Consider the following 22,597-nt stretch of genomic DNA (forward strand, 5'->3'; position numbering starts at 1 on the left):
GAACACAGAACACACACGCACAGACACGCGCGCAAAGTGGGGAGCGGAGAGAGGGCGGTGCAGCTACGGGGAAGGCTGCGAAGCAGATAAGAACACTTCGCTCTTTCTCTTTGCCAAGTCTGGTGAAGAGGGGGAGAAGAGATCGCCAACAAAACGAGCATGAGGAAGCCTCTTCGCTCAGCCACGGCGGGCCCCGCGCATGCGGATGCGTGCGAGACAGCAAGAAATAATGACCGCAAAGGCCCAAGAGAGGACGCTAGAGAAAAAGAACGAATGTGATGCGAAAGCGAAGACGCGCTCGTCTCACTTCTTTGTGTCTTCACTTCCGCTGGCCTCTTCTTTACCGTCCGGGGGGGGGGTTGGGCGGAGGGCTGTTGTTCCTCGCTGAGCGCTGGCAGAGAGGAGGGACTAAAAGCCACTGCCGCTGCTTCCTCCAGCGCTTTTCTTGCTTGGCGAGGAAAACAAAAAGAAAGCAGCAGCCGCACCCTTGTTTGGCTGTTTAAAGGGGAGATGATGAGGATGCTAATTGAGAGAGGGAGACAGCGATGTGTACTGGGCGTGTTCCGCCGAGAGAGCGTAGAGAAATCTAGCAATGTATCTGCATGCGCAGCAGGCGAGGAGGGAGAGAGAAGTGTAGAGCAGCAAGAGAACGAGGTAAGGCAAAAGGGGTGGGGTAGCGGAGACCGAGGGTGAGCAAGCAGTGACATGATGGTGACGCAGCAAGCACGAGACAAGCAAAAAGGAAGCTGATACGACACATGCACAACCTCCTGTTGCGCATGGGAACCCATTGAGCGACTGTCCCTTCCAGAGGGGAGGGGGTGCGTGGGTCGGAAACTTGCTTGCATCTGCGCATCCGCGCGCGGATCGGGATGAGCAAGGCCACTACGGAGGACGCTGAAGGTGTTCCGGTGAGCTGAGGAGTGCCTTCGCAGTGTCTGCTTCACATTCTTTTTTTTTTTTCCATCGCTCAGCAACGAATCGCACACAAGGTTGGCAAGAGAAGAAAGCGAAACGAAACAAAACCACAACCACTACGACTACCGCGACACATAAACACATACAGGGAGCGAGAAGAGAGACACTGCCAGCAAGCATCTTTCGCGGCATCGCAAACAAAACCAAAAAGAAATGAAAATCGTAATAAAATGTACACACGCCCAAGTGAGTGAGCAGCAACGACTAGACACGGGAACACCCCACCGCACGCTGATGCAGAGACGGAGAGAGAAGGACGTACGCACACACATATGCACACACACATATACAATACGTGCACATGCACATTCCTACATAAAAACATACACTCACGCATATGTATCCAGAGCTGACGATGCGCCTTCTCTCTGCTACCCTCCATCATAGTGCTTCCATTGTGCAGGTGCAGATTGAAAAAACGTCATCGACGGTCAACTACATAGCACAGAGCAGCCGCGACACGGATGAGCACATCAGTGAGGATGGAAGGCAAAAGAGAATTTGAGAAGTCCAGTTGGGCCACTGCGATCACGATAATAGCGCGAGCGGGCATGCACTTATGACACGAATAGTTGAGAACAAAGACGACTGAGTGGGGAGGGGTGGGGGTGGGGGCTTGGCGCGGCAGGGGGCACGACCAAATAGCAAAGTGATGTCGCTCATAGGCGGTGTGACGCGAGACTGTCTGGCCTTTCCCATTCGCACTTGTGGCGCCAAAGCCTCAGAGTCTCGATTTCCGCGCAAATTGCCACCTCTGTCTTGTGCGGTTTTCTCTCGGGCACGATTCACTTGCTGCCTGCCTTGCGCTTCGCGAGTTCCGACTGCAGCTCGTCCCGCAGCTGCTGGAACTCTCGCTTGCTCCGATCGCTCAGGCCAACGTGCGCGCCGGCCGACGCCTTCGGGGAGCCGGAGGCGCTGCTGACCTGCTGATGCTGCGCCTTATCATCGCTCTTCTCCAGCCCCATGCTCGCCATCGCGGCGTGCACGTTTCGCTGAATGGCGGCCCAGGCCTCCTTGTTCGTTTTGCACCATTCAAGCAGCTGCACCGTGCACGCCCCTGAACTCAGCTCTCCGCCCTCCTCCTCCAGCAGGTTTGAACCGATACCGTGGCTTGGGCCCCACGTAGCCCGCTCCCCGCCACCGGTACTAAAGTCCGCATCTGTAAACGCATCACTCGCGCAGTGGTCCGATAGCGTGGGCTGTGAGGTGTGCGTGCTTAGCAGTAGCGGGCTCTGCACGGTGGTGATGGCTCCCCCGCTGCTGCTCAGCAGCTCTTCCAAGGTGCGCGCGGCTTTGCTGTCGCCTAGCAGAGCGTGCAGCTCCCGCAGCCGAGCCGAGTCGGCAACCGCTAGCTGCCGGATCAGTGGCATGAGGACCTCCACCTCGTTCACGTTGTTCTCCTTGATGCTGTTTGAGAGGTGCAGGAGCAGCACCGTGATTGAGTTGGCGTTGTTGACGTTCATGTGAATCAGCTGGTTCAGAGAGCGCTTCCGGAGCCGCAAAAACCTCCGCGACTCGCGCAAGACATAGAACGCGAGGTGATCGCGGATTGTCAGGAGGTTGCTGCTGTTCTTCATTCGACGCCGCACCTGCATGCTGCTAGACACGGAGATGTTCGTGATGGCGATGACAATGGCCACACCGAGCGTTGGAGGGAAGGGGCGCAACGCGGTGTGCACGTCCTTGAAGAGCGAGTTCAAGTTCCGGATGATGGTGCCGGCGTTCTCGAGAAGCTCACCGTTCTTTTGGACGGAGAAGTAACGCGCCACCTCCTCGAGAACGATCCGCACGAGACGCGGCGGATGCTCGCCGTCGCGGATCGATCGAATCTGCGCCCGCTCATTCATGGAGATGTCGAGGATGACCATCTTTCGAATGACCGTGCGACAGCGCTGCGTCACCTCAGCAACAAACTCACTGCGATCCTGATGCAAGCGCCGAATGGCCGCCTCGCACGGCTGCAGCGTGGAGAGAGAGGGTGGGTGGTTTGCCCCCGCCACGGCAGGCGTGAGCGCCATCGTCCCCGGCTCCGAGGGCTGCACCGGCGTTACCGCCCCCGTGGTACCATTCGGGTCCACCGGCCTCTCGAAAAAGACGCGAACCGCTGCCCACAAGCCGCCCAGCCATGGTATGTCCATCACCTTCAGCGCGTGCTTCGGCCACTCGATCAACTTGTCTAGGTAGTTGAGAACCTCAACTACCACGCGCTCTTCATCCATCTGCGCAGCTCGCGCGTTTGTGCTCAGCAGCCCGCTCTCGTGGCGCTGCGTCGACAAGACCGGATACTCGTCTGCTGTTGCCAGGTAGTCTGTTGAGGAGCCGGTAATGTTGTTGCCACTGATTGCCGTCGCTGTCGCTGCCACGGCTGGGGAGATCACCAGCGGTGGCGCCGAGGACAGCCTGTACAGCAGCACTCGAATCAGGTAGTCCAGCGCACACAGAACCGTCTTCAGCGCCATCGGAAGGTGCAAGTTGTGGTAGCGGCTTCCCTTGTGCAGCAGCACGAGCTCACCGAAGTCCTCCCTGACTCTGCCGTAGTCGTGCGTATGCTCGAAGCTGTAGCCGCGGCGCGTGCCAAGGTGGTTCACCATGATGGAAGGTGTGTGACCGAGGAAGTCCGCGATGTGCCGCTGCATGCGGCCCTTCTGCAGCGCACCAGCTACTGTAACGCTGGTCGACCACCCGCCTCTGCCGCCGGCAGCGGCTGACGAGCTCGGGTCACGCTGCTTTTGGCGGTGCAGAATATGCGCAGTGGCCATCAGCCGCGCGGCGATGCTGTCCGCCTCCGGCTTCTTCTCCCGGTGGCGTCGGAACCCGTCGAAGGCGATTTGAAAGAGGGCATCGAAAGTGCGAATACCGAGCGGGATGTCGTTGCGCGGCTCCGTGAGCGCCAGCGAGAGGATGTCGAAGCCGTCGCTTTTCTTGAAGAACTTTGCGCAGCTCTTCAGCGGCATCAACAACGAGAGCAGGCCAAGCGCCAACAGGCGTATCGCCTCACTAGAGTGGTTTTCGCCGTTGATGAGCAGCAGCATGAGTGTGACGCCCCGGCTCTTGAAGGACTCCTGGATCATCTCGCACATCGCCATCTCCTCCCTGGCAATGTCGAAGAGCATGCGCAGCACCCATACCTTCGCTGTGTCCGCTGTTGGAGTGACGGAGCTTGGCGTGAAAAGGAACAAGAGCACCCGGCGCAGCTCTGCCTCTCTGTGGCACAGCTTTTCAATGAGAATCACGACGGACTTGATGCACTCCTTAGGGAGATAGAGGGACACGTTGAGGATGCACTGGAACCGCGACGAATCTTCCTGGAACATCTCCATGTTCTCCTTCACAAGAAGACAGTCGCTGAGCTCGCGCAATATGATGTTCGTGGCGTTCGCCTCCTGCGCGGCATCGCTGCATGGCGACGAAGCCACAGACGCCGACGACGCCACAGTTGACCCCGCGGCGCTCTCATCGCTCGGATCTATGGTGTCCCTGCTGGCGCAAACTCGGTGATGCGCGACGCCGTTCACGCCCCCGCTGCCATGGGTTCTTGCCCGCAGCACACAGCTGAGAAGGATGTCAAAGACGCGCTGCGTGCAAGCATGGTGCTGCAGCACCTTGCCCCCACCGCGTGGCGTCACGGACTGCAGCATTAGTGATGCGAACTCTGGGAACGTCACCTTCCACGAAAGCACCTCGGTGCGCAGCTGGTCCAGGTAGTTTTTGAGCATCAGCTGCGTCAGCTGTTCCGTCGTCGCGAGCTGCATGGATGTCGACAAGAGACTGAGGCTCAGCTTCGCAACGTTCAGAAAGGTCGACGTGCTCTGAGCAGACGCCGTCCGCCGCCCCTTGAGCACACCGAGCACCCATTCCGCCACCTTGCTTGGCGCAATCATTTCTTCAATATCGGTAGGCACGTAGAGCTCGATGCGGTTCCACCGGAACTCCGCCGACTTCTTTGTGATCATGTCGTTCTGCTGCAGCAGGGACGGCGTCTGCGGCTCAGACGGGGCATTGGGCTTTTCCTCGAAGAAAGGCATGAGAAACGAGGCGCAGTCCCTTGAGGGGTCATAGAAAGCAGGCCCGGCGGCGTGAAGCTTCGCGATCTCCTTCTCAGGGAGCGTGGCGGAGATGTTCATGCCCGACATAAAGCCTAAGAACCCCGGCAGCTCCGCGGCCCCGCCAATGTTGAACATGATGAAGTGCTTTTCCTTGGGGTAGGGCACATCGTGCACCCCCTCGAGGCGCTGGCCGTTGATGTACACGTTCAGGGCAACGCCGTGATTCACAACCACGTGCGTCCACGTGGTCGCGGCGAAGGTACCACGGCTCAGGACCAGCTCGGCCGGGTCGCCACCCCCCTTGTTCACCCGCACCGCCAACGTGCACTGTCGTCCGTCGGCGACGATTAGCAGGCTCACCCGCGTGTCGTTCGGATCCATGAAGGAGTAGAGGCAGCTGCCGCCAGTCCACACACACGTCGGGTAGATCCACGCCGTAAAGCTGTAACCACTGCCTCGAGGAAACATCTGCTTCAGCCGCCAGCTCACGCAGCCATCGCCAGGGAAGAAGAGCAGTGGGTGTGGAATGAAGGCGCGGCTGAGGCCGTGGAGAAAGTTCTCGATAATATCGACATCTGTCTGAGACGACGGCATCGAGCACATGTCCTTGATGCCCTGCATCAGCAGCTCCACAGTCGCCTTGGAGAACGTTGTGGAGGTGAGGGTGTTGAGAAAGCAGAAGGTAAGCTGGGTCGTGTTCACGTTCAGGGTGCTGACCGGGGTCAGCGTCAGGGTCTGCGCCAGCGCAGCCACCGGCGCGGAGGTGCTTGGCTCGCTGTGGCGAAAGTGCAGTGTGACCTGCTGGGAGGCTGGAAAGACGCTCGGCTGGTTGCAGTTAACCAGTGCCATGATGGTGCGCAAAAAGTGGTGCTCAGACAGCAGCACGGCGTTGCGCGGGTTCGCAACGCACAGCAATGTCAGCGTCGAAATGGTGCTGCGGTACAGGGCCTCTGCTGAGGCGTGGCGCGTGTTCAGCAGTAGCAGCACCGCCTTGAGAATGCTGACGCCCTCCGAGGTGACGGTGCACGGAAAGAGGGCAGAGGCGAGGCGCCACACGGCCGAGGTGCTGCGCGACAGGTAAGTCTCCCAGTCCGCTGGGATCGGCACAAATTGATATCGGCCGGCGCTGTTGAAGCTCGGCCCCGAGCCGGCGGGAGCACCGGTGGCGCCGCTAGACGAGGATGCCGGCGCGCGCGCTGCTGAGGAGCCGCCTATCTTGGTGGAAGACACCACGCCGTGCTGACTTGCCCCGTTGCTGCTGCTACCATTGTTGCTGCCGCTTCCGGCAATGGACGCCATTACCATGGCTCGCTGGGTTGTGAAGCTGTCCGACGTGCATAGCTCCACCAGGCCTTCGAGCATCTCTGCCCGCCAGTACTCTACCGGCTCCAGCATGGCAGACACGGGCGAGCGAGACGACAGCGACAGAAGAAGGTTCGTGCGCATCTTCGAGAGCTGCGAGGCTACCTTGACCCACACTCGTGCATATTCAGCGCCCCAGTGGCGCACCAGGTAGGTCTTGAGGGCGGGCCGTGCACGATACACGCCAGCGGCAACTGCTAGGAGCACAACAGAAGTGGTGATGTCGAGACTCGCGCCGCTGGCGGCCATGTCCAAGGAGGCGTTGGCAGGCGAAGCTGCCGGGGTGTCACCGTTATATGCTACGGTGGTGGTTGGCGCCGCAGGAGATCCTGCCGCCTCGCCGCTGTTCCCATCTTTGTTGCTCGCTGCTGCCGTCGCCGTGGAGGTTTCATCGTGTGTCGCTGGTGGCGGAGACGGTGACCCCGACTCGAGGCTCTCCTCCGCCTCGCCCGACGCCGTCCGAGACGCAGTGGCGGTGCGGGATACGACAGCCGCATCCTGCGCCATGAGCGAGTACGCTGTTTCCAAAAGGCAGTCGATGAGCGACGTGCAGTGAGCTTCTGTTTCTGCATCCAGGTCTGTCTTGAGCCGGCCGTAACAGTACAGCTGGAACTGATGAAACACCTCTACCAAGAGCGACGCAAGGAGGATTTGAAGGACGCGGCCGTTGTGGTCCTGCGGGAGACTGTGCAAGCGGTCGGTACAGGCAAACATGAAGTCGCGCAGTAGCAGCTGCTGCGATGAGCACACGCCGACGATGACGTAGGCGCAGCAGTCACGCAGTCTCTGCGTGAGCGTGGCGCTGCCGTAGAGCTGCACGATGGCCGCCACGAGCTTCTTTTTCAAGTACGCCTTTACAGTTTCTTCTGCGTTGCAGGAGTATATGAGTTCTCGCGCAACCTCGAGGTTCACAATGAGCGCCGGCTCGCTTAGCGGCTTCGATGCCTCGTCTTTGACGCTGCTTGCCGCACCTCCAGTCTCCCCCGCCGCCGCCGTTTCTGTGGCAGCGGCGCTCTGCGTCGACTGCAGTTCCAGCTCCCGCACGAGGTCATTCACCCACGCCTCCAAAGTAGCCGCGTCCAGTGTGGTGTTTGCCTTACAGACTGTGAGAACGACTTGCGAGGTGGCCGAAAGCGCGTCGCGTACGTTCCATGACTCGGAGCTGCCGACTATCCGGCGAACAGCGCTAACCGCCTGGTGAGCTAAGTCGATGAAGTTCTCTTTTGAAAACATGTGTCGCGTTGGTTGGGTCGCCCGCTGTTTTGTGCGGTTCAGAAGCCGTGGGTCTGTGCCCTCACACCCTGAGGAAGGTGTTCAAGAAGGAAGGCAAGAAAAGGTGCCTTAAAGGAAAATCAAAGAAGGTGTCGTGTGCTTCTCAGCACTTGACACGCGATGGCAGGTGAAAGAGTGGAAGTGGGGGTGGTGGTGGTGAGGAAGAGGAGGGGGCCAGTGAAGGTGTGTAACACTAAGAAAAATAACTTCGAGCGCTAAGGGGCAGGCTGACAGGAAAGGAAGTGCAAAGCAGGTACACGTACACGGGCAGAATAATAAAAAAAAAAGAAAGGCGGCGTGATCGGCGACTGAATGAGTGTAGAGGGTGGAGGCGTGCTAAAGGCGACACAGAGCAGAGGAAAAAGACGATGTACACCGACCGACCGGCCGAGTTTGGATGTGGCAACTATGTGAGTATTCGTGTGTCTGCGTGCAAAATCATAAATTGTGGTTTCGGACAGCGAAGAAAGTTGTGTGCACCGCTGCACCGTCAATATAGAGAAGAGAAAATGAGGATGACGCAATGGTGACAACAGCAGCAACCCCAAATTAAAAAAAAAATCGCCACCGCCACCAAGTGAAGCGAGCGCACAGAAGAACGAAGTGAGAGGACGAAATGGGAAGGGAGTGATGTGAAAAGACGAGCGGAAAAAAAAACAATAGCATCGACAAAGAACAAGAAGGTGTATTGGTGATGATAATTGGAGCGCAAGTTTAAACACGTGTGTATGTATGTATCCCCTGCTGTGCCCCTGACTAATACATATATATGTGTGTGTGTGTGTGTGCACTTATATAGATGGCTTTTCGTTGAGTACTTTTTTTGTCGTTTGCTCGCTGCTTTTTTTTCCCCAGGAAGCTGATGTGCGTGCTTCGCCGCGTTTTTTTTTTCGTTGGTCGGTCTGCTTTGTTCCACCCGCTCTCCTTGACGCCGTCAGGTATGCTACGCTCCAAGGGAAGGCGCGAAGGCGAAGGCGAGGGGGGGGGGAGGGTTGAACAAGAATAAGAAGGGGAGGGGCGAGGGGAAAAGACAATGACACACACACACACACAAACAAGCTTCCCCTCTCCCCCAAAAAGAAATGAAATACACTCAAATCGTCCACCGCCAAGCAACAAGCAAGAACAACAGAATGAGAAGGATGATTGGGCAGAAGAAAGGGAACTCAGAAGGTTGCTGTCTTCAATGTTTACAGATGTGTGTGTGTGTGTGTGTGTGTGTGTGTGTGTGTGTGTATGCGCCTGCCTGCCTCTGTGTATATGTGCCCTTCACGCTCCTGCGTTGGTGTGTATATATGTTAGTGCATCCTTAAGAGAGAATCGGAGAGAGGAAGTCGAGGAGAATGTCATGGAGAAAGCGGCATGGAACGAGCGGCGCCTACTGGATGATACGATCATCTGAACCAAAGAGAAGCAACAAACAGTACTGGGGGCGTAGAAGTCGTAGCCTCCAAGACTGAGGGTGCGCAACTGATCGCGGGAGCTGATTCAAGGTTTTCCTCGCCACAGCTACCCACCAAGCAGCTCGTGGAGGCGCTGTGACTGGCAAGACGCGAGACTGCATCGGTGCTATGGAGACGTGCGGCCGCTAGGACCTTTTCTTGTCCGTTCTTCTGAAATACGCAAAAAAGGCATGGTAAGGCATAAACAAAGAAAATGCGAGGGAGGGAGATAAGCGTGTTGCACACGCACAATAGCGGACAGCAAGGCCATGAAAGAAAACAGGCCCTGCCCCTCCCAGACTCACTCACCCACCTACCTACCTGCACACACACATGAAAAAAGAGAGAGGAGGGGGCCCGAGAACGGTGCAAGGATTCGCAGGCACAAAGACTGGTGCTGTCGCTGCTGTTTACTTTTTCCTTCTACTTTAGTTTGTTTCGTTGTTTGCGCACACGTCACTGAGGGGGAAAAGCCCAAAAGAAGCGCTGTCCTGAACGCCGGCTTCGAAAGAAGGGAGAGTGGCGGGGAAGGAGGCAGGGGGCGATGACGAGGGTGGGCGGGCGGGCAGGATGACCTGCAGAGAGACAGACAGACATTTTAACAGCGGAGTAGTGCATAACGGCCACTGGACAGGGCAGCCGACCCTCCCTCCTTCTCCTTTCATCGGCCCCGACCCACTCCTACCCAATACACACACGCATACCCACGCAACACCACAATGGGCCCCTAGAAAACCGAGCACAGAATATATATAAAACGATGCCACTAAAAAGAAACGGCGCAAAAAGAGGTGGAAGGGAGGGTGGGAATTAGTGACATAATGGCCAAGAGAGACAAAAAAAAAACAGCAACGGGGCATTGGCGTTGGTAAGCGACCACGACCAGCCCACCCACACCCACACTACTCTCCCCTTCCCATTTGCACGAACCGCTGCGCTTTTTCGGTTGGGTTCGCTGCGAGCCCGGCAGAGGCTCGTCAGGGGAGAGTTTAGAGGGACCGAAGCGGGTGGGTGAGAGTAAGTGAAAGATGCGTTCGCAAAAAAAAAAAAAACAAAAAAGCTCAGAGGAGCAATGCGTGACTACAGACGCGGATGAGGGTGCCTGAAGGTCGTGGAGGAGATCCCATCGCGCTGTATCGTACTCAACGTACACACGTGCCAGCACGCGCACGAAGAGTTGCCCCTGCATTGGTGTCGATGCAATCGCCCAAGCAAGCCCCTCTCTCACACACTCCTTTCTACCGTCACGCCACGGATTTTAGCTGGGGGGGGGGGGAACAGGAAGCGCACGGGTATATCGGGTCGTCGGCGCGCGCGTAAGTTTCGCAAGAGCACATGCACTCACACATAAATGAATAGAATCTACGAGATAGGTAGAGAAAGAGGGCTACACGGGCGGGCAGATGCACTAGAACATGTTGCAGCACTTCGATCCACTCGTTTTACTCGTCGGTATGGTGGCAATCATTGCCCATTCCCTCTCTGCAGCCGATGGGCTATCGGCATCGGCCAACGCACTACGACCCCTTGCGTCTGACGCCGCGCCGGAGTACTTCTGCTGTTTCGACTCGCGCCCCTGGGCCCCGTTGCGGCGTGCGCTGCCGTTCGCATCTGCGCTGTTGCTGTGATGAGGGCGCAGCTCATTGCTGCTCTCAGCTCCCTCGTGAGACGATACTTCTTTGGCTGCGGTTGCAGAGGCAGCACACCGGGGAGGGCGTAGCCGCGTCTGTGCGGCGAAGTTCGACGCGGTGGCCGAGAAGTTCCTGGCAAACTTCCTGCGCCGCACCTCCGCTGTAGGCTGGCAGGCTGACAGCTGCAGATTCACATCTACCGTCATGGACGTCTGCGTCCCCTCAAACGTGTCTTGCCTGTTGCACAGGCTCTGGCGGCACGGAGAAACTGCCTCACCGGTCGAGCCGGTGCATGCGTGCTGTAAGGAGCTATCGCACTCGCTAACCGCGGCGGCGCACCAGCGCTGTCCCTGCCCCTGTGAGCGTTCCCCCTCTGTCGCGGTCGTTGCAGGCGGCGGGGACCGTGGGGCCTCGTACCTCCGTCTGTTGAAGGCCCTTCGCCGCCACTTTGGATGCTGCTTCGGGTCCTCCTGCTGCGCGGGCATGTGCCCCGATTGAGGGTGGCGTGCTGTGTCACAGTGCTGCAGTTGCTGCGGATGAGGCGCCGGCGAGCCCGCCTGGGGGATGACAGCAGCTGTGGTGATGTCAGTGGAGTGCAACGGCTGGTGACTTTTCTCGGCTACCGTCGTGCAAACGACGGATGGCTCATGCTGCGGCTGCTCCTTCTGTTGCTGCTGATTGTCTGACGACAATCGCGACTCAGACGCCAACCGCTGGCGTTCGCATGAGTCGACGAGCACGGCTTCCAGGTCGCTGAGCCGGACGCATCCGCTGTTCGTCGGATCCAGCAGCTTCATCGCGGCGTCGATCTCGCCGTCAGTGATGGTAGCAGAGTCGCTGGTCAAGATAAGAAAGATATCGCGATGGCTAATCACTCCACTACCGCTTGGGTCTATGCTCTCTACCATCTTGTGAATAACCGACCGCCCTGGCTGGTTTGTGTGCGCAACATCCTCACAGAACTGCAGAAAGCCTGCGAATGTCACGACGCCAGCCGCGGCGCCCGGCACCGTCTCAGTGAACTGATGAATGGCAGTGGGGGTGGGGTAGTATCCCACCTCCCGTGCCGCCGCAGCCAAGAAGCAGACGGGGATGTACGGCTCGCGAATCTCATCCCGAGCGGCAGCGGCGTCGGCGTCGGCGTGCGCGTCGGCCGCGTCCACCGCGAACAAGTGAAACACCGAGCACACCCTTTCCACGTTCACAGGTGCCATGGCGATAGGGATTGTAAGAACGATGCGCTGTGGAGCTTCAGAAATCGGTCTTCTACCTCTATACAGGTGGTACCGCTTGCAACTACCGCGGCCCTTTCTGAGCTTTCGAGTTTTCGTTTTTCTCCGCTTGCTTCTCGCTTCAATGAAACGCTTTACGTCGAAGGAATGCGCGAGGGGTGCACGACCGAAAAGGGAGAGGCGCTGTCAGTTCTGTCTCTCGCCCCCCTGCCTCTCTGCGTCGACCCTTGCAGCGCGCAGCATAACAACAAAACGTGTACACGCACTTTGCAGTCCGCCGTTGAGATGGACGTGTGAGATCTGCGGATAAGGTGGGAGGATACGCTTTTCTTTATTTCCTGCTTCGACACCGTGCACCCCCCCCCCGTCCGGCGCGCACGCAGAGGAGAGAAACAACAAAACATCGTTGAGGTTGGGGTCAGCAGGCGAGGAATGAAAGTACAGACAGAGGAATGTGAGCAAGCAAAGGCACAACAGTGAAAGAGAAGGGTTGCATCGCCGTCGCATGCGTGTGCGTGACGTTGTCGGCGAGATACCTTCGAGAAGGGCATATTGGCGCACGGCGACATGGGTGGATCGTCGTGTTCGTCGGCGCTCACACTCACACCGTCGCCTGCAGGTGAGGGGGGAGGGGCATCAGACGCACGGGTGCCTCATGAAGCGTGCGCATCCGCTGTGGGGGAGACGCCACGACTTCCCTGGCGTCTATTTCCATCTTTTCTTTTTGAATTGTTGCCCAGAGAGTGTCTAGGTGGCAAGATCAGCGACGACCGCATAGAGGTGCACTTGAAGGCACGGATAACAGTGGATGACAGCTACTAGAGCGAGAGACGTACGTGACCGGAGAAAGAGAACCTGCTGCCCTGGGAAGAGCGGCTGCTCCACCCTCCGCGGCTATAGAACAAAGAGCGCAGGCGAGAGACTAGAAAAATGGAGCCAGCGGCACCTGACGTCGAGCCAGCGCACAGGCAGAAGTCTCGGTGAGGAAACAAGTGTGCAGAGGACTGAGAGGAAGAGAAAGACAAGCGCCACTGGGCTGCGGCCACAGAGGAACGTGTCTGGCCAAGAGGTCCGATGCCTCCCTTCTGTTACCTTTTCGATCGTCTGAGGCTTCTCGGCCCTACAGCGCCTCAAAACGGCACCGCAGAGCCTCCAAGTTCTTCTGCAACATCACCGCGTCCTCTTGCACCTGCGCCAGCAAGGAGTTCATTGCCGCCTCCGCGGCGCTTATGCGTTGCATCCCTTGCATTGATGTGGTGGCATCGACATCGCGCAGACATTCCGCCACGGCGACCGCCGCCTCCATCATCGGCGCCATTGTATGCATCGCACTCTGCACGTGGTAGTAGTCTTCTAGGGCCATCTTAGTGCGGTCGACCTGCTCAAAGAAAGGGTAAAAGTCATCCTGGGCCGCCTCGAGCGGCACGTGGCGGCGCTGCAGCTCAGCAGCGAGGAGATCGCGAATCCGAAAGACGCATTCCTTTTCCAGTATCGCGGCGTCTGCACGTCGCTGCAGCTGGGCCAGTGTCGATGGCTCCGCGAGCAGGCGCATCAGCTGCGCCGCCTGAAGCTCGTCGTCGGGCATGTCCGTGTTTGCCTGGTTTAATTCCGCACTTGACTTGGCAGCACCCACGCCTAAGCGCTGCATCAGTGCGTCGCATTCGTCCTGGATGCGAGCCAGAGCGGTTTGCACATAGGCCTGCGACAGAGGCGAAGAGGACGCCGACGAGGCAGAGCTGAATCTGTAGACAGGAGGAATGAAGTGGTCGAGCCTGTTGCCCTTTCTGGAGGCGCCCTCTTGAGCCGATGGCGGTTGCTTATCGGAAGTGGACGTTTTCTGGGCAACGGCAGCAGCTGCCTCGTCCCCGGCCTTGAGTTCCAAGGGCACCTGTGCGCTGCTGTGAGTGCGCAGAGCTGGGCTTGCCAAGTGTGGCACGTCTCTTTCCCGCAGTACAGGTGAGACGCCAAGGGCTATCTTCAGCTGCCATAGCGCTTCGTCGCGGTCCCACTTCACCGGAAGTGTGGCTGCCGCGCTACTTTTCGCGGTGTCGTAGCGTTCGCCGACGGCAACGCCATTCAAAGCGTGAGCCCACATGGAAGAGTACCCTGATCCGCTGTCCTCGAACACGTCCTCGGGACGCGCCACCAGAGTCGGCGGTACGCCGGGATCCCTGACGATGCGAGACGGCATTACAGCGCCGCTTCCGATAGATGTGAAGAAATCACGCGAGTGGGTAAAAGGCAAGGATGGGTTCCGCTAGCTTACAGCACAAAACTCGCTGAACGGCCGGGTGTGAAAAAGACAGTCTCTGCGTGTGCGCCTGTGCCTGTCGATGGGTAGCTATACTACGTCGCAGGCAGCGATGCAGAGGAGCGAGATGAAAAGACAGAGACACGAAAGCCAACGATGTAGCAGAAGATGTGAGCCCGAGAGCAATGTGATTGTGCCGCCCTCGAGTCTGCATTCGGTCCAGCAAAAAAAAAAAACAATGGAAACCTTATGTCTTCCACACGTGTGTGTCCATTCTCTGCCGCGCAGCAGGAGCCCAACGCCACTCTGCTGCCCCTGGCTAGTCACAGACCCATCTCGTGGTGCAAAGCAGCCGTAGACACGCGCCAGTGCAGCAGTGCACCGACTCCGTCGGCTCAGCACCGCCTCGAAACCTATCGATCCGCCGCCTCGCATGTCGCCTCACAGCGGCTCACACCATGCCAGTCGCCATCCCTGGTGCATCCCTCGCGGTGGCACGCAGGTTGCCCACCACCAGTAGGCAGTGCGAGGGCCGGGCGGGGCACGTTCGAGTCGCGCTGACACGCTGCCCACCACATGGATGGCACACGCGTGCTCGCTGTCGCAGGCCGCTCCGACGCAACGCCGTCCACGACATGGCTGCCGGCATGAGCAGCGATGAAGCGCTCTGGCACCACCACGTCGCGGGTGCCTGGCCCCGCGTCACCACCGCAAGTGGCTCGGCATTGGCAGGGATAGGGGGTGCTGCTTGGCCTCCACACACACACATAGTGGATGTGCTGGACCCTGAGGTGCAACGGTGAGGTTTCCCCCTCGTCATCAAGGGTAGTAGAGTGCAACGAGAGACACTAAAAAAAAAGCTGTTTCGCTCCCCATGGTGTACGGCGTATCCAATGCCAACGTCGACATTGGAGGCTAGCCACACTTACCCGCCTCACATCTGGGCAACCAAGCATACACAACGCACACATGCGCAGACCAAGGGGGCGACGGTAGTTGCCAAGCGTGCTAGCCCTCTTGTTTCTTTCTTTCCCTTTTGATGATGTCGCTGCAAGCTGTTTCAAATTGCCAGCCGCCCATGCGCATCAAAAAAGGCGGCAATCGGCATATTCTCACAACCACCAAGAGCACAGCATCAGCCCGGCTTTATGACTCCTGCGCAAGCATCATGCATAGCCGTCACTGCACCGGGGTATCAGCAGAGGATTCTATGCCATCTTTGTACTCTCCGCATCACAAGAGCAGCTGGCGATGCCGCTGCAGCTCCTGTTCCCGCACACTGACAGCCTCCTGCAAGCTCAGCAGCTGCTCCGACTGGTGACGGATCGTGTTCTCCTTCTTCGTGATTGCCACGAGGATGCGCTCGTTGATCTGACTCAGCTCCGCGTGGTGGCGCTGCTCCAAAGTCTTCTTCTCCATCTCAAAATCGGACCTCAGGCGAGCCACTTCCTGTGTCGCGGCGCCGTGGCGCTGCTGTAGCTCCCATACCTCCTTTACGTGCTGGGTCTCGAGCTCGTGAAGCTTCTTCTGCCATTCGTGGTCCAGGATGCTCATGCGCTTCGTGTACTCGGAGCGCACCTTGTCCTCGATGGCGCTTATGTGCTGCTCCGACAGGTTCGCCATGTCCTGAATTCTCTGCAGCTCCTCGGCTTTGCTGCGGTTGGCCTCGAGGGCGGTGCTTAGCTGCTCCTGGACAAGGTCAAGCTCCACCTGCAGTCGCTCCTTCTCACGCGTAACTTGGATGTAGCGTTCCCGCAGCATTCCATCACTGCCCCGAGCAGACTCCAAGGCGCGCAGGTGCTCCTCCTCGAGCCGCTGCACCACCTTGGTCACCGCCGCATCGCGCTCTAGCTCGCATTTCTTGCGCATCTCCGCCTCCTTTGATTGCAAATAGCGCTGGTTTTCCTCCTTTGCATCCTTCTCGCGGTCCGCGAACTCAAGCATCAGCTTCTCCTTTAGACACTTCATGCGTTCGTTCACCTCGCCTGTCACGCGCGCCACCTCACTGGTCACCGCCTCGTGGAAGGAGGCCTGCTCCGATGTCTGCTCGCTCTGCAGGCGCAGCACCTCCTTCCCAAGTCGCTCGATCTCTCGCTGCAGCGTACGCTTCTGATCCTCATAGTGGTGCTCCAGCTGCTCGCGCCTTTGCTGCTCAAGACGGCGCTCCTCCTCGAGTTGTCGATGAATGCGCTCGCTTTCGTCGCGGAGGCGATTTCGCACAGCTTCCTGCTCGCGGCTGAGCAGCTCATCTGCCTCACGCCGCAGCTTCGACTTCAACTCCTCTAAGGAGGCATCTTTGGCGGCAATGGCCTCGTCACGCTGGCGCAGCTCGTTTTCGTACTCCTCGCGCAGACGCGCCTTTTCGGCCTTGTGCCGATTCAGCAGCAGCACAATGTCCGGCTCGAGGGACTGCAGCGTCGATTCCTTGATGCGCTTCGCCTCGGCCAGACGCCATTTTTCGCGGTTCACCTTCTCCTGCGCAGCCCACTTGGTACGCAGAGACGAGAGGGCCGCTGCATGTGTCCCTTCTAGACGTCGAACATCTTCGGCGTGTTTCGCTGCCTCTTCGCGCAGCCTCACCGTGAGCGTGTCCACTTGGCGCGTCAGCTCCTCCTTCGCCTTTTCCAGTTTTTCTTTCTCCGCCTTGGCGCGCTTGCGTTCTTGCACATGCGAGTTGCGTAGCTCGTCAACCTCGCCCTGCACAGCTTCGCGCATCTCCTCCTTTCGGTTTGCCTCCTCGGCACGCCACTGCTGGAGGCGGCTGCGAAGCTCTGCATTGTCCCGGCGAAGCTGCTCATTCTCGAACTGCATCCCCTCAATGCGCTTTTTGATGCCAAGGTATGTGTTCTGGGCAGACTCGGCGCCGCCACCGGTGATCCACGACACCGACATCGCTGGCACACCAACGGACGGAGGCGACGTGGACCGTCCCGGCGGCGCGTGGCGGTGCGTCGGGGTATCGTTCGGCGAGGCATTTATGGATGATGGCGCGGGGGTGCTGGCCGTGACGTGCTGCAGCACCGACGATGTGAGCGGCACAACGCTCGAGAAGCTGGTCGCGAGTGTGCAGTCTCGCACGCTTCGCGCTTCGCACTGCGTCGCGGCAGCACTGTCAAGGTAGGAAAGGATGTTGGCTACTTTCGCCTCGTTCATCTCGCGGAGATCTGAGCAGCAGCTGCCGGCGTCATCAGTGACACGCCTCGGCTGCGAAGAGCCGTGGTGCATCTTGCTCAGAGCAGCACAGCAGCACAAACGTTAACAAAGGAATCAGAAGAAACGCCCCTCGATAGAGGAGAGAGACCACACGTGCTTGGTGGAGCGAGACCTCCCTCATCCCCTCCCCGGAGGCAAAAAGGCCCGTTGTCGCTTGCGTCTCTTGCGGACCGCTTTTCTATTTCTGCAGAAGCGAGACTCGCGCATGCAAGAGCACGCGAAAAAAGAACTTGGCTCAGCGGTGTGCAACGCCTTCGCGAAAAGACGACGCTGACGAGGAGGAAGAGGAGCGCGTGTGCGTGATCCTTCACTTGCCCTGCCCAACCTCGTCACCTCTCTATGTGTGCACAAGGAAATAGTAAAAGCGGTGTCAAGGAAACCACACACACACACACGCACACGAAAAAGAGAGAGTTCTAATATGAGTGGAGTTAGGCCTATGTGTATGTGTGGATCTATCACACGGCGCGAGCCGTGCGCACGCGTCTATTCGGCCACCCCACCCCACCCACCCGAGAGTGCAGGCGCGACGTAGCCGTTGAGCGCCGGTGTATGTATATGTCTCTCTGTGCGCACTCCTTTTTCTCTCCCCCCTCCTTTTGTGTGGGGATCAGGGCGATGGGCCTCGGTGTAGCTATCGATGTTGCTGTTTCGTGCGAGTGTACACGCAGAGGAAGAGGAGCGATGTGTGATGTCTGTGCATGTGAAAACGGGAGTGCGACAAGCGCGACTGTGTCGCCGCAACCGCACCCCAAAGGAGCAAGAATGCGTAGAGAGGGAGGAAGGGGGCGAGTCAGCAAGAAAAGGGCCTTTTTTGTGCCATACGCACTGCCATGGTGCAGCGCACGAGCGCAAGGAAACAGAGGCGCCCCACGGAAAGACAGCACGGGCGAAGCAGGTCGTGTGGAAGGGGTCGACCGTGCATATGGTCCCCCTTCAATCTGCGTCCTTTTCACTTAGCCCCAGCACCGTCATCATGACCCCCCTCCTCATCGGACCTTATCCTCTCATGAGGAAAAGAGTGGGGAGGGGGGCAAGCAAAAACAAACAGAGCCGCAATGTTGATGCGCTCCCACATTCTCGTTGCTATCGTCGCGTGCCTCTCTATGCGTGTACGCGTGCAGAGGAGTTGTGCAATTTAGTGGGCAATGATGTGCGTGCGTATTTACCGGCATAGGTCTCCGGCTTTGCAACATACTCATCGTAGCAGCGCACCACCTCTCTGAAGATCTGCTATGCTGCATAGCAGCCGCAGCGTTGGTCGACCATGCGGGCAGTTCCACGGCTGATCCAGCTGGCTTAGTCGCTCGAGGATGAGCTTCATGCGCTTCACCGTGAGCGGGGTGCCAATCATGATGCTGCTGCGGCACGCCTTCGTGGCCATGGAGTGCCACACCGCACGCAGCGGCTTCGTGATGGTGCCGTATTGTACGAGTTGCTGCACCAGCTCCATCACATCCGACGCGCTCACCACGTCGTACGGCAACACCGGCAGCGAATACACCAGCAGCTTCGTATCGTCGCTTCCTCGGCTTACCTTGAAGCCGTGCTGCTGAAGAGTCAGCTTGTGCTCCACGGCGAGGTCCACCTCGTGAGCACTCATGGCCACGGACACCGGCATCACCAAGGGCTGTGGCGTTGCCTCGTACGCGCGCACAAGTCGCTCGTAGTTATACTTCTCATCTGATGCGTGCTGATCGACGACGAACACGTCACCGTTGGGGAGCACGGCAATGATGAAGCCGTGGTTAAACTGCCCAATCACCCGCATCTCCTTGAAGGAATTCTTGGTGAAGTAGTGGTTCAGGTCGTCGGCCGTCTGGGCACCGAGGGTGCGAGAAGAGGACCGGCTGCGCATTTTTGCTGACGCCGACAACGCCACCGCATCGGCTGGGTCCGCGGAGAAGGGCTCCTGCACGAGCTCGCTGAGATCCGGGTACGCGCACTGATAGCAGCTGCCCCCGCCCCGCCGCTGACTGCCCTCGTCAGAGAGCCGCGTAACCTCGACTGCAACTGATTCCGAGCGCATGCATTTCGCGTTGTCAGCCAAGTGCCAACCGCAACAGCAGTCTTCATGGTCATCAACATCTGCGGATGACTTGAGGGCGGGTGGGTCGCTGCCTTCGCTCTTGTCTTCGACAGCGCTGCGGGAGCGTTCCTTGCTGTCCTCGTCGTCCTCGCCGCCACCGCTAATGCTGGATAGCGAGGAGGGCAGCAAGAGTGGAGTGGATTCAGCCCTCTCGCCATCCCTGTCCGTGCCGGAGCCGTCATCGTCGGCTGCGCCATTGCCGTACAGGAGGCTGCCAAGCTTTGGGAGGTCGATCACCGAGGAGGAGCCAGCCGTGGAGCTGAGGTACGACTCTCCACTGTGGGCGTCCAGGGCGCCAGCGGCAACGCGGCCGCCCGTATCCGTTTCCTCCATCTTCGCTCGCTTGAACGTGAACTGCGTGAGCGACGTGGCTGAAACCAGTGTTCGCGTCAGCTTCGTCAGCTCCGTGGCACGCACATCAGCGGCGCGGGTCTGCGCGATACGTTGGCCACGATCCAGGTCGACCTCCTGCAAGGCCGAGCCAAACTCTTGCAGCGCGCACTGGTACAACTCGTCCGCCAAGCGCTCCTCTTGCGCAAGCAACACCTTGCGCTTGTTGGGGGTAAGGTTTACGTCGTACTGAAGTGAAGCGTTCGTCTTTACCTGGAGGAAGAAGGCAACGTGCAGCCGCTGGGAGGCGTTCGGGAGGCATTGGATGAAGGCGTCGTTGAGCGCCTTGCCCAAACGCGGCAGGTCGACGAGCCGCCCGTCAAGGGCAAACACCTGATGGTCGCCGCTTAGTCGCCCGCCGCCGCTTACCTTCGACACGAGTCCGGCGAAGGTGCCGAACGACAAGCTCCAGTGCACACGCTGCATGTGCGAGGTGCAAAGGCCGCCGTACGCCTCCGTCACACTGCGCGTTGCATCGCCAGAGCCGGTGAGCGAAACGAGCGTGACGACGGCTGAGTTGGGGGTCTCCTGGTGCTGCATCAGAAGACGTATGTGCGGGTGCGACACGGCGTACTGCTTCATCGTGCTGGCCACCTTGCTGAGCTGCTTGCGGCAGTTCTTCACGTACTCGCGGTGCCGCACAGGAAGGTGCTTGAAGAGATGCCGCGCGGTGACGGTGGTGCCGCACACATCGCGCAGTCGCACCGCCTCCAGGCGAGACGTGTGCGATGTATGATCATACGAGATACGCACCGTCAAGGCACCAGTGTCGGCGCTGCGCGTCTCTACCGTTACATCACTCACGTGGGCCAAAGAGTGGAGCGCTTCCCCGCGGAAACCAAGTGACGGATCAGAGCTGTCGCCCTCATCCTCTGCCACACACGCGCTCTCGGCCTGGCTCGTCTGACCCTCGTCGGCTTCGTCCTTTGCAGTCGCATGAGTGCAACCGTCGCGATCGTGCCGTCGCTGCTTCGTAGTGGCGCGGCTCGATAGCAGAGGCGTGCTCGCACCGTCCAGCAGCTCATTGGCCGCGGTGTTCACTAGCTGACCCATGGATATTCCCGTGCCGTCATCATCAACGACAATCTCATCGAGACCGTAGTTGATGAGTCGAATAGTCACCGTCGTGGCCTTCGCATCCAACGCGTTTTCGGAGAGTTCCTTCACAACGCTCGTGAGGTCCGTAATTACTTGTCCCGCAGCAAGCTTGCGCGCGCTCGCACCATCCAGACGGGTAATCATTATGGCTGAAGGGTGTGTGCCAGGCGTCTTATGCGACGGTGTCACTTACCACCCCTACTCAGATGACGGCGACACACCTGTGACGGCGCCACATCGAGCGGGGAGCGGCCTACACGTGGATTTCGCCTTGATCGCGACGTATGGGTGCTACAGGGAGGAGGAGTAGGGAGGGGGCTCTAGCCAAAGACTGACGGCGTCAAGACAGACAGACAGACAGCAGATGAGCAGGCCGTGCCACTAAGATCCAAGCACACACACAAAAGGAAAAGGGGGCGCTGCAGGAGGGTGAGGGAAGAGGGCACCGAAGGCTGACACGTCAAACGTGTCTTCTATAATACCAAGATACGAAAGAGGAAAAAGAACGGCGTGCATGCATCCATGCCCCTGTGCGCGTGCGTTTGTGTGTGTGTGTGTGTGAGCCAGTGCGCGTGTTTCTATTCGGCACACCCCCGAGGGTGGCAGGTTTGCCGTCTTGCGGGGGAAGAGAGTACACTCAGATAGAGGTGCAGTATACAGACCGGAGAGGAGATCCTCTCTCCAGGAGACGGGCGCGAGGAAGGATTGGCGGCTCGGGGGCGGGGAGGTGCGCAGATGCAGCGGGCATCAGTGCAAGAGGGAGAGAGAGAAGGGGGTGGGGGCGGTCATGACACAAGAGCAGAGAGAGAGCAAAAGGGGTCAGTGATGTAGCCTCTACTGAATCAACAGGCATCCTGCGAACACGCACGCAGAAAAGGCTGCGCAGCGCTCGACCGTCTCTCCTCGCTGTTGATGCTGTTGCCTTCATCACCCGCGCGACACACCGCGCAAAGAGGAAGGAGGGGAGTGGCGCAGCCACAGTCCCTCGCTCACTCACGTTTGCTTTGCGCCTACTCCGCACACACACACAGAGAGAACATCTGCGCGTTCACGGCAATAAAGCTCTGGAGCCGCCCGAGAAGGGATCCTCGAGCTTCAGAATGCGCTCCGCCTCGTTGTGAGGGGGAGGGGAGGGCGTTCCGGTTGGAGTCGCACACTTCAAAGGATTTTTTCTTTTCATGAAACGGAAAGAACAACAAAAGAAGATGAAAAAGGGCAAAAGCGTACCGGTGATGGATGCACGCACGTCGGAAATGACGTACACGTGCGCACGCACCCATCGTGGCACGCTTGTGTTTCACTGAGCCTCAATCGCGTTGGGCGAGATCTCTAGTCCATCTGCTGCATGGCTTTGTCTGCAGCGCTAATCTTGCCCTTGCCCTTGTCGGACTTGGACGAGCGGTCCTTTCGCTCCAGGATGGACTTGCGGTGGTGCGTCAGCTTCAGCTTCGTAATCTCGACGTTGGAGGGATGGATGCCGACGGCCACAGTGGAGCCGTTCGCCTTCTCGCGGTTCACCTTGTCGATGAGGATGACCCACTTGAGGCGGTAGCACGCGGTCACCTTACCCTCACGGCCCTTGAAGGTGCCACG

At 58.8% G+C, this 22,597-nt stretch overlaps 5 protein-coding genes across 5 annotated transcripts; all 5 read right to left on the reverse strand.

Annotated features, from left to right (window-relative positions):
• Positions 1–1,763: 1,763 nt before the first annotated feature.
• Positions 1,764–7,619, reverse strand: LDBPK_351620 (hypothetical protein, conserved; the record flags this gene model as incomplete). Its single annotated transcript, XM_003864699.1, has 1 exon — positions 1,764–7,619. One exon carries the CDS (start codon positions 7,617–7,619, stop codon positions 1,764–1,766), a length of 5,856 nt encoding a protein of 1,951 aa, XP_003864747.1.
• Positions 7,620–10,508: 2,889 nt separating this feature from the next.
• LDBPK_351630 (hypothetical protein, conserved) lies at positions 10,509–11,945 on the reverse strand (the record flags this gene model as incomplete). Its single annotated transcript, XM_003864700.1, has 1 exon — positions 10,509–11,945. The coding sequence occupies one exon, from the start codon at positions 11,943–11,945 to the stop codon at positions 10,509–10,511; it is 1,437 nt and encodes a 478-aa protein (XP_003864748.1).
• Positions 11,946–13,083: 1,138 nt separating this feature from the next.
• On the reverse strand, positions 13,084–14,154 carry LDBPK_351640 (hypothetical protein, unknown function; the record flags this gene model as incomplete). The annotated part of the gene is made up of 1 exon (XM_003864701.1): positions 13,084–14,154. The coding sequence occupies one exon, from the start codon at positions 14,152–14,154 to the stop codon at positions 13,084–13,086; it is 1,071 nt and encodes a 356-aa protein (XP_003864749.1).
• A 1,293-nt stretch (positions 14,155–15,447) lies between these two features.
• On the reverse strand, positions 15,448–17,367 carry LDBPK_351650 (hypothetical protein, conserved; the record flags this gene model as incomplete). Its single annotated transcript, XM_003864702.1, has 1 exon — positions 15,448–17,367. One exon carries the CDS (start codon positions 17,365–17,367, stop codon positions 15,448–15,450), a length of 1,920 nt encoding a protein of 639 aa, XP_003864750.1.
• A 1,258-nt stretch (positions 17,368–18,625) lies between these two features.
• LDBPK_351660 (mismatch repair protein PMS1, putative) lies at positions 18,626–21,148 on the reverse strand (the record flags this gene model as incomplete). Its single annotated transcript, XM_003864703.1, has 1 exon — positions 18,626–21,148. One exon carries the CDS (start codon positions 21,146–21,148, stop codon positions 18,626–18,628), a length of 2,523 nt encoding a protein of 840 aa, XP_003864751.1.
• Positions 21,149–22,597: the final 1,449 nt, after the last annotated feature.

This window comes from Leishmania donovani, chromosome 35 (assembly GCF_000227135.1).
Source record: "Leishmania donovani BPK282A1 complete genome, chromosome 35".
Lineage (NCBI taxonomy): Eukaryota > Euglenozoa > Kinetoplastea > Trypanosomatida > Trypanosomatidae > Leishmania > Leishmania donovani.